Raw genomic sequence first — 11,555 nt, 5'->3', positions numbered from 1 at the left:
AGAGCTCATGAGGCCTCCACACAACACAGCTGTAGTGCTCCTTTTCTTTCTTTCTTTTTTTTTTTTTCCCTAAATTTTTATTAAATTTTACCAAGATCATCCATAGAACACAAAGTTAGAGATAAGTGCGGGAGATAGGATAATTATAAATTTTCAAAATACTTAGTAGTATGAAATTAGACATGCACCTTTTCCCTTTTGCCACAAGATAAACTGTCAATGAGGACTATTTAAAAGAAATGTTCAACTCTAAATACGGAAGTGGCCCAACCCTTTGCTCTACAGAATAACTTTTCACTTCCATATACAGTTAGCATTGCTATTCTTCCACTATACACAAATGTGTGGAAAATTTTGTCAGGAGCTTTTGCCAGGGATAGGAGATTAAAAATAGAGCATGTCCTAGTGGCTATTTGGCTAATTATAACTCAATTAACATTGGGGGATGGATTTATAAACTCTGGCTATAATTTTTCTAAGCATCTTCAAAGCTGCGGAATTCTGTAATTCTTCGCATTTGCGTAGGTTTCCACAGCTTCTGCCAAAAGCCTCAAAGTCCCGTGTGTGACTCTTCTCCTTGCTGCGGTGCAGGCTAGTCATCGAGGTCCGGAAGGTCGTCATAGGAGTAGCCCCTGCAGCCTCTGTGTGCTCTGTAGGCGATGAACAGGTGGTAGAACCCGGGCAGGAACACCAGGACGCCAACGATCAAGAAGGGAACGGCCCGGCTGGTCCCCACTTTGCTGAGGTAGCCCGCCAGCAGAAGGCAGCCCGTGATAACGAGGACGGCGCCGACCAAAAACTGCACAGTGGCGCAGGCAATGGCCTTATAAGGAATCTTAGTAGGGCTCTTCTTAAACTTTAATAAGGGACCTCTCACGACAGTTGGACATCTTTTTGCTTTAAAGCTAGCTTCGGCAGGTAAAGTTTCCTTCGGTATGTTAATGTGTCTGTCGTCATTGCCCGAGCGCTTCGAGTGTTTTACTGACCTACTGGGGATCCCAGCGGCCACCTCCGGACGAGCGGGCACCATACCCCGCAGAGTGGGCGGAGCGTCAGGGCCGGCGCATGCGCACCCAACGGCTGCCCGCCCGCCCGCGCGACGGGGTACGGGGTACCGTAGTGTCTCTCATTCATCCGCCTTCACCTACGTAACCATCCCTGGGAGACTGCTGGGGGCGGGGCGGGGGGAGTTAAATCGCTTCTTCAGCATGCAAAGTTGTCATTACTTTGATGGATCGTCTGATCTTATATTGACTCTATGTATTATTTGGCTCTGTTTGTTATTTTCTTAGGCTAGTTCTAGTAAATCTCAGATTCCTTTATCATTGAAACTATTTAGATTGTGTAGATTAGATTAGATTCCATTCATTAGATTTCACTCAATGGCATGTAATTTCCATTTTCTCTCTGGCCTCTCATCTCTTCCTTTGTCTAACCTGCAGCCTACGTAGCTAATCTGATCAGCTGCATCAGATTATTGTGAATATTTACGGAATGAAGTATGCGAACTGCCTTGCATGGTGCTCTCCGTGGAGCAGGTCCTGACACGATCAAGGGCAAGGAGGTTTGTTCAGAGTTCAAGGCATTTCGCTCTTAAATTTCGGCTCACTTTATAGATAGATTTCCTGCAGATTGCACTGAATTGGCTTCCTTGTGGGAGTGGTGTGCCCTTTGGCATGCTAGGGTTTAAACTGAAGTGGTGTGGTCTTCCGTTAGGCTATCGTAGAGAGGTTCCTACTTCATGGAGGTTGAACTGGAGACCTCTAAATTTTCTCCTAACTCCTAGGTTTTATGAACCTGAGTTACAGTCTCTTCTTTAAGGTTTTTTACCAACCACATACATAATTCTCTCTCTTCTGTGCTCTATGCCTACTTACTAATCTATGCTGTTTTAATAGTTTATAATTCATCCTAAAATTTATCACCTATTGCATTCGTCATCCTATTTAATCAATTTAACCTCATCTGGAATATGCATTTTAAATTCAACCAGTGAGTTTATTTTTTAAATGTATTCTTATGTACTAAGGATTACCTCATTATCACAACTAGTGTATAAACTTCTCTAGGGAAGTAATAGTAGTTCTTCAAGGTTCTCATAAACCCGGAGAGCCTAACAGTCAGTTATTTGCATTTTGTGAACCCGATGTTATTTAAATTTACCACGAGATGCAAATATATAATTACTTAAGATAATTCTATCTATAAGTATTTAAATTTAGTGTAACATTTACAATCTAACTTTCATTTACATAGCACTTCATCATGTGCAATCTCTTCCCCCAACATGTCTCAGAAATATAAGGCTGGATTTGTATATTTAACTGCAAAGTCACACACCTAGTTAATGTTAAATTCAGGAATGACTTACATGTGGAGAATCTCCCAACTATGAAGAGCCAGAAGCACAGTCATTTGAAATGGAATTGAACTTTGATTTCACTGCAACTAATTGTGTTATATGCGTATGATCACATTTGGCATGAACTAGATGATACAAGTAGTGTCTCAGACCTGTCAGTTTTGGGTTGTTTAGACTGGACCTTTGCTTTATAAAAGAGAAGAGCAATTCGGTAAGATCTGTATGAGAAAGGAGAATTAAACTAAGGCAAGGGAGTGAATCCTCACCATGAATGGGCCAATCCTCAGAGATATTACCAGCTTTCAGTGAGATTCTACTGCCTTAAAGGGGGCCTGTACCTGAGGTTGTAACTGTGCTACTGGAAAACAAGAGGAAAAGGAATAACAGCATAAACTGTAGAGCAATACTGACATATTGTACAGAGGAGTCTGACAGTTTATTACTGAAGTATATTTCAAATAGTTTAACATTAATGTATTATATTAATTATATCAACTAGAGTGGGCCATAGCTTGTTTGCTTGTATAATGCAGTTAGTTCATTTTATTTATATGTAGATAAATAATCTTTTAAGTTTTAAAATATAAATTGAAGTAATCTCACTACTCATTTTAAAATGGCTTAGGGTTCAGGCTTTCACTGAGGTCATGTGACCATTAGGCTGGCTGCTTCCTGGGATCATTAAGGGAAGTGTTAATCTTTATAGATATGGCTCCAAAACTACCTCAAAGTTCCCTAAATTCAAAGTGGCAGAGAGGCAGTAGAGTTGTCCAGAGATAAGAAGTCTCTCAACAGAATGTACCCTACTTGAGCAAAACTCACTTGGAAGTTACCTTAACTCTGTTTTCCCTCTTTGGCATTCATAACTATCACATATAATTATTGGCGAGTGAAAACAACAAAATCGTGTTTTCATGTGTCATCCTCCCCTTAGTATGTACAACAGATACATTATGAGCAACTAAATATTTCAAAAGAACTGTGCCTTTCCTGCTGTTAGTAAGATGCGTGTTTGTTGGTGTGTGCACATGCTCATGTGTATTTCTCGTAATCCACATGATAATACATTGATAAATTCATTTTTCTCTTTCTAGGTATGATTGGAGATTGGGAAACCATATAACTGTGTCGCAGAATGAGATATTTGACAGATTTTTTTTTCATGAAAAGATGAAAGCTCTTTTTATTAAATTTATCTGGAATATGAATGAAGAACTTTAAATTCAAGGCAGCAGAATATCACCTACAACTGTGTGCATTGGAATTATACAAATATAGTGCACTCTCCCTCTCAACACTGGTACGTAAGCTTTGTTACTCCCACTGAAATCTGGGAACATTACTCTCTTGTGATTCCCTCATGCTTTGCTCCTTTCCTAGAACATTAAATGATAAAATTTGTTATGGCTTTTCTTACTATTGATCTAAATTGTCAGTTATTTTTATTAATAAACTTTTAGAAAAAAAAGAATTACACAAATATAAACCAATACAGGTGTTTTTTTGATTCTTTGATTTTTTTGCCCTGTGTTTTCTGCCTTACAAGACCTGGCAGTACCTACAAAGTCAACAATTAAAACTTGAGCTGCACAAAAAGCCTTCCCCAGGGAATCAGCAGCAAAGCAGCAATTTAGCTCAACCACAGGCCTCAAGTGCAGGTCTCCACAGGAAGTTCCCCCATTTTAGAAGTAAGCAAAGGACAACAAATTAGTTCCAGTGCAAAGTTTAAGTAGTGGGAACAGTGAATAATACAACACAGAACTGAAAGAAAAACCAAAATACCCACAGACCAGAGACAAAGTTTAATATTAACTAGTAAAGGTCTCACTTCACCAAAGAACACCTATGAAACCTAGAAGGACTGGAAGCTCCCTGGGCCCAGAACCCAGGAAGAGAGGAGGGCCAAGGGACTCAGCCATGCTCTCTGACACCCACAACCAGCCCAGTGATGACCAAGATGCTGCAGGAAGTGCCCCAACCCCACACAGGAACAGTGGGGGGCCAAGGGCCTCGGCCATGCCCCGCTGACACATGGCCTCAGCCAGCGATGACCACCAAGCCACCACAGGAAACAGCCTGTGGTCCTGAGCCGGGCAGTTGGGGGCTGAGGGGCTCTGACATCTGCATTCAGCCCAGCAATGACCAAGCCACCACTGGAAGCCCCCTGGTCACCCCTGCAGGAATGAAGGGAGTGCCACAGGCCTCAACCACACCCCCTTCCTTCCTCCTTCTCACACCCTATTTCCTTTCCCCTTCCCCTCTCCCCCTCCCACTCAACTGTTCTGCAACAACATCTTAGAATAGAAAAATAGATGGAGCTGGGACTGATCCCTCTTCCCATAACCAGGCATGCCACTGCTGCCACGGGGCCACCCAGGGTCCTGAGGTATGGAGTCACAGACCAACCCCTCCTCCTGCAACCAGGCAAGGAGCACGCCAATAACACCATGTCTATGTGGGTGGCCCACACAGCCACCACAATAGCCAGTGCAACCACAAAAGTGCCTAGACACCACAACCACTGTGCAGATGGCCCACCAGCCACTCAAGTGTATTGACACAAGGAGAGTCACCAGCAGAGACCAAAGAAAAGAAGAGGATGTCTCTCTCCACAAAGCCCATTCCAGAGTGACAGAAGAAGCATCTGCTCTATGATAATAGTTGGAGACCTGAACACACCCCTCTCTCTCTCTCTCTTTTTTTTTTTTTTAAAGATGACCAGTAAGGAGATCTTAACCCTTGACTTGGTGTTATCAGCACCACACTCTCCCAAGTGAGCCACAGGCCAGCCCTCTGAACACACCTCTCTCAGCACTGGACAGATCATCTAGGCAACAAGTCAACAGAAGGAGAGAAGAAATCTAGGGTTATCAGAGGTGGGAGGGGAGAGTGAAAGAGGGATGGGGAGAGATTGGATAAGGGGCATAAAGAACAAATATGATTTGTAATATGATTTGTAATGTATATGCTAATAATATTGATTTGATCAACATACATCAATGTTGAAACCCAAAAATATGTATAATCAATTATGATTCAATAAAAAAAATATTCTGGGATTATGAATATCGACTTGGGTGATCGATATATTTTGGCAATGGTTTGTCAAAATTTATCAATATATACCCTTGGGATTTGGGCATTTTGCTATATGCAGATTATACCTGAACAAAGTATTGTTGGAATTTTTTTAAATGGGACAGGGGAGATATTCCCCAATATGATGAAGCATATATACAAAAAGCCTACAACAAACATTGTTCTCAATGGTGAAACATTTACAGCTTCCCTCTAAGACTGGGAAAGAGAATTGGGAATAGTGTACCTGGTATTACCGTTCGTATTCAACATTGTACAGGAGGTTCTAACCAATGCAATAAAGAAAAAAATGGTATAAGGATTGCTAAAGAAGTAATAACACTGTCATTATTTGCAGATGGCACAAATGTTTATGTAAAAAATCCAAAAGAATCTACAAACTATTAGAATAAAATTTAACAAGATCTCTGGAATGAGAGGTCAACATACAAAAATCAATTGTATTTCTATATATTAGAAACAGCTACAAAATGAAATCTTGAAATGTAAGTTGAAAGTTGTGTGGCAATATCCATCAAAGCTGAGCATGTCTGCTTTATGAACCAGTAATTCTACTCCTAAATTTATATCCTACAGAGTCCTTCAACAGAAGAACAAATATAGTGTTTTTGCTCAATGGAATACTATACTGGGAGGAAAATGAACAAACTATACTCCCATGCAATAATGTAAATGAATCATATAAAAATCTTGATTTAAGGAAGCCAGATACAAAAGAATACTACGTGTGATAATGTTTATGTGAAGGTCAAAGATATGCAAAACTAATCTAAGGGTGATAGATACCAGGACAGTTTTTACTTTTTGTGGGATATGTGGTGCCCATGAGAGCACATGAGAGAGATTTGGGAATACTAAGAATATTCTGTTTCTAATACAAGTGGAGGTTACAGGGGGTATTCATTTTATAAAATATTTGGTGGTAAAGTTCATTCAATGTATACAAATGATTTGCATACCTGTGTATGTTACACTTCAATTTAAAAAATGTTACTGTCATATGCATTTACTGATGTCTCCATAACTAGACTGCTAGCTCCTTGAAAAAAGGGATATTTTAGATTTCTTAGTATCCCTCACAGATTTTAGCACAGCACCTTCATAAAATATTACTTTACAAAAATAGATGCAGATGCCAATAAAGTTTGTATATTTAGTTTTAGTATAGGTACAAATAATTTTTTAAAAAGACATTTATATATGTATGTATAAACTGAATACATATAAAATCAAATTAAATATTACATTTTTCCTAAAACTTTCCTTTCTCTTAGTTTATTTCTAATAATTCCAAAAGAAAGATCTAGATATCTATTAAAAATAGAATCCAATAAATTAAGTGCAACATGTGAATCACATCTCACTTGAGTACTCTAGGAAGTTAAGAATTAGGATGCAGGCCCAGCCCGGTTAGCTCAGTTGATTACCATGCTGTATTATAACACAAAGGTCAAGGGTTCGGATCCCCATACCAGTCAGCCGCAAGAAAAAAATCCTGTGGAGCTTGGAAACACTTTGTCACGGAACTAAAGCATTCTCAGAAGAAAAAAGATTCATTTGGTTAAAATGCAAAAGTTTTATAAAATACTTGGTTTAGAGGAGGACGTTAATGTTCAATTACAGCTAGGAAAGGAAAACGTCTTTGTGCAAGAGTGCATGTAAGTGATGTCTATTTTTCCTTAGTATAAGCATCATTTTCAGAAGAGTAATACGCCCTTCATTTCTTTTGAAATAGTCCTTTGTAAACATGGATCGCTTGACAAATAGTCTTACTCACCACAGAACACTCGTTCTAGCAATATTTCCTGGACTTTAAAATATAAAACTGTTTTTATTCAAAATGCTTACAGGGTCAATCAGTGTTATACTTCAATTAGTCTATTATACACAAATGTCCGTTTTTAACATCTTCGATTAAATGCCTACACTCCTGGGTTGTTTTGTTTTGTTTTTAGCTTTCCCCCATGATGATTATGAAGTTCCAGACAAAAAACCACCTGAGAGATTGCAATTGCTTTTGTCCCATCCCCACACCCTTTTAGATGGTTAATGTCCATGGTCTTGATCTGGATGGTAGATATGTGAATATTTATTATTCTTTATATCTGTCACATGTTATAAATATTTTGTGTATATGCTATATTTAATTAATAATTTTTTTAGTTAAAAAAAATCATTGATTGACCTAACTTTAGCCAGACTCCTAAACCTTCTCTTAGAGGTATCTGGCTCCTCTAACACCTGCCCCTTCCCACTGCTTCCAATCCTCCTTCCACTTTCTACCACCTGCAATCTTTCCTGGAATTTCCTTGAATTCTTTGATATGTCCCCCTTCAAACCGATTCCTCTGTTCACTCTTGCTAGACACTTCCTTCCCATGCCAGACCCTCAGTCACTTGGACTTCAGGCCCCTACTCCCCATCAGGGGCTTTCAAGGACTCAGGGACCCCAAGAAACAACCATCTAAGATTTAAGAGAAGAGGGGGGAAAGGCTATTTGGAAACAGAAATGGATGTTTTGTCCACTTAGATGGGTTTTCGTGATATTTAAATAGCTGCTAGAAATCGCCTCAGTTAGTCACTTAAAATTCAGTTCGCTACCTCCATAAGATTACGTGTCAAGGCAAAAGATTTTGAAAACCTTCTCCACAAATAATGGCAAAAATTTAGCCCTTATTGAGTATGTAGCATCAACTTGTCCTATTTTTATCAAAAATACAATTTGGATAAAAATATAAAGTGGAGATACATCGGTGAGTTTGTATTACTGTTTTTTACTGACCCAAGTAAAATTATAGAATGAAATCTGTCTGCTTATGTATGTGTGTATGTTTGTATATTACATACATAAGAAATTTTTTACCTCCAGATGGTGTTGCCAATAATTTAATTTTTTACGAATTTTTAAATCTTTTATAAATTTTAATTTGTAAAAATGCTATTTTTAATTAATTTAACAAAAAATTTGTAATGTAAGTATTCTCAGAAAAATAGGAAGCGAGTTGAGTGCTTTTTAAATTCATGTGTTCTGGGATAATCTTTGGTAAATAAAGCTAACTCAAAAATTGTTCATAAAATAAAAACAAGAATGTCTTCAGAATTAAATGTTATTCTTTACAGCAGCATTAAATATAATACAGACACACATTTTTTTTCTACCTACGTTTACTAGTCAAACAAGCTTAAGTCATATTTACTAGACATTTAAAACAATAAAAGAATAAATTTAACCTACAAACAAAAATGCACAGTAAAAAATAATGCTTGATGTATGTCAAGAATGGCAATTTAAAAACAGGAAGAGAGAGGGGAAAGAACCATGTTTAACTTTTTAGTTTCTTTGCTTCTGTGATATTTTGATACTTGTCTGTTTTGTCAACAAGAAAATAACTTAAAATGATGGCTAGCTTTGTTTAATGTCTTATAAAATCTACATGAGCAGTTCGAGCATAACTGTTAAGAACATTCACCAGAACACAGACATTCAAAGTGCAAGAAATTCATCAAATGGCCACTGCCATCAGCACTCCACCATCTAAAGATGCTTCAAACTCAAATATAAAAATCCCAACTGGCTGTCCTCTGGATTCAAAAATTTGGTTTCCAACTATTAATCTTTGTTTTCCTTCATTTTCATAAAAATTCCCCTCATTAAATGCCTGAATGCTACCATCATCTAGCAAATATCCTCTACTACCTTGTCCCAAAAGATGATTCAGCTGGTCCTTAATGAACACAAGGTGACTGAGTGAGAAAATGGATTTATACTGTTCCTTGAATAATGAAGGAAACTGACAAAGATTCTTTGTTTGGCCTGACTTTAGTCAGGTCCCTGAAACTTCGCCTACGCCCATCTGTGTACTTCCTTGTAAAATTCAGTTTTAGCAAAGAATCTTGCCAAGTTAGTTCAACAAGAACCCACTACCCTCGATATCTCATCACCCTCAATATATGATCCGGTTCTTCATTCTCCCTTATCCCCCAAGTGATGCCTGATCACTCTCACCTGTCTTCAGCAAAAATTCTATCAGGTCAGTTTAGCCAAAATCTCCCTTTACCCCTGATGTTTTCTCCTAGTAATTTCCTGTCCACTGATCCCCACCCTGCAATCTGGCTATAAATTCCCACTTGCCCATCAGGTATTTGGAGTTGAGCCCAATCTTTCTCCTCTCTGCCAAATCCCACTGCGGTGGTTCCTATACCACAGCATCATAATGGTCCTGGATAGTCTTCAGTGCCATGCTTTAATAAATGTCATTGAAAACTGTTTTTATTTCACAATACCTATCACAAAGACAACATGATGAGAGACCATGATTCCCCAAGACAAAAGAAAGAAAAACAAAAGGTTAGAAGATATATGAATTCCTGACTGCTTCATATTGGTTTGGGTTCTTCCTAAGTCCAAGACAATTTCTTTTTTGGTATTTCATAAATCATGTTAATGAACTACCATATTTTGCATATGTTGGTTAGAAATACTTTATTCTTGTTTGCAACAAAGTGTTTGACTAAGATATAAGTAATAAAAGTCTCAAAAATGAAAGAACACTTCTGATTGATGTTTCCACAAAGATTTAAATAGATGTTTTATTTATGTGATAAAAATAAGCCAGTTGCATAGACATGAAAAAGTATGCTACAGTTGAAACAAACAATGTAGCAAAGGTAAAATAATTATTGCAGAAAATTAAGTTAAATAGGAGCTAAGAAGTTTTCTAGAAATGAAATTAGAGGATAATAGGATGTGACTATTTTTAAGACTTGATTTTGTTCCCAAATTGCTATTACAGAAGTTTACAAATGATTTACATTTCCACAAAGATATATGAGATATATGAGAATGTTTATTTCACTCTATTCTCTACGACATTGAACATTCCTCAGTTCTTAAACTTTTGCTAAATATGAATTAATGTTTTGTCCATTCAATAACTGCTAGATTTTTGTCTTGTCTTACAAAAAGTTTTCATATTTATGAATTATTTTGGAAATTTTATGGAAGTATGGCAAAAATACAGAAAAATGCACAAATCATCCATGCATAGCTAAATGAATATTCACAAAATGACTATCCCAATAGAACCAGCACTGAGATCAAGAAAAAGACCATTGCTAACTCTCTAGGAGTTCTCTCATTTACCTGTCCAGTTAGTACACCGTCCACCAAATGTACCTATTCTCCCTACTTCTGAAATAGATTAGTTTCACCTCTTTTTGAATCTTATATAACAAATCATGCAACGCGTCTGCCTTTTTTTGCACTAAATATTATATATCTGAGATTCATATATGTTTTCCATGTAGTTGTAATTTATGCATCCTTACTGATATTTAGCTTTTTATCATATAAAATGTCATAATTTACTGTAAGTGTACATTGGGTTGTTTCCATTTGATGACTGTTATGAAAATAACAGTGCTGCTGTTAAATACTTATGATTGTAAATTTACTTAACTTTTTCTTTTAAGTTTTTTCTACTGCTTTATGCTTCAAAATTTTTTCTCCATTTGAGAATTATAAACCAATATAATTTGAGAATTATTCACCTATATTTTCCTAAGTATCTAAAATAATTTTATCTTATTTAACCATTAAATTTTCATGGAAATAGTTTAGTGAGTGATATATCACACATAAAATTATTTTTTTCATCCAAATAGCGAAATGATTAAACCAGCAGATGATTCACCCATCTTTGATCATTTGATCTTCAGTGCAAACTTTGTGATCTGGTAAATGATTTAAAAGATGAATGTGTTCATATAACAGTTCTCTATTTATTCCAATTACCATCACATTTTGATATTCACATTGACTTCAAAACCAAAAAATTAAAGTTTAATTACAAGAATAAAAGGATTTTTAATCCTTTTTAAGTGTTAATTAATCCTAAATTTAAGAGTAGATAAAGGAAAAATACACTCTAAAGAATACTCTCTCAAGACATTACAATTCATGTTTTATGCTTTCTGATTTTCCTATTATTGTGCAACGTGCCAATGCTGACTATTTCCAAATCAATTTAATTTTTGAAATTTCAAAAAGTTCATTAAACTCATGGCAACTAATCTAAGCATAGCTATCTTATTTT

The 11,555-nt window shown here is 36.8% G+C and overlaps 1 protein-coding gene across 1 annotated transcript; it reads right to left on the bottom strand.

Moving 5' to 3' along the window:
- Nucleotides 1-592: 592 nt before the first annotated feature.
- LOC134379270 (transmembrane protein 230-like) lies at nt 593-1,030 on the bottom strand. The gene is made up of 2 exons (XM_063098467.1): nt 934-1,030; nt 593-858 (listed from the first exon to the last, which is right to left on the bottom strand). Exons 1-2 carry the CDS (start codon nt 1,028-1,030, stop codon nt 593-595), a joined length of 363 nt encoding a protein of 120 aa, XP_062954537.1.
- Nucleotides 1,031-11,555: the final 10,525 nt, after the last annotated feature.

The sequence above is a fragment of the Cynocephalus volans genome, chromosome 5 (assembly GCF_027409185.1).
Source record: "Cynocephalus volans isolate mCynVol1 chromosome 5, mCynVol1.pri, whole genome shotgun sequence".
NCBI lineage: Eukaryota > Metazoa > Chordata > Mammalia > Dermoptera > Cynocephalidae > Cynocephalus > Cynocephalus volans.
The sequence above is the reverse complement of the archived record's forward strand: the minus strand, read 5'-3'. Positions and strand labels throughout refer to the sequence as shown.

Excerpts from the sequence above, each read along its gene's own strand:
- LOC134379270 (XM_063098467.1), bottom strand. The coding sequence starts at position 1,030 with ATGGTGCCCGCTCGTCCGGAGGTGGCCGCTGGGATCCCCAGTAGGTCA. Across the intron at positions 859-933 it reads CGACAGACACATTAACATAC|AGTTTAAGAAGAGCCCTACT; the intron begins CGAAGGAAACTT and ends GTCCCTTATTAA.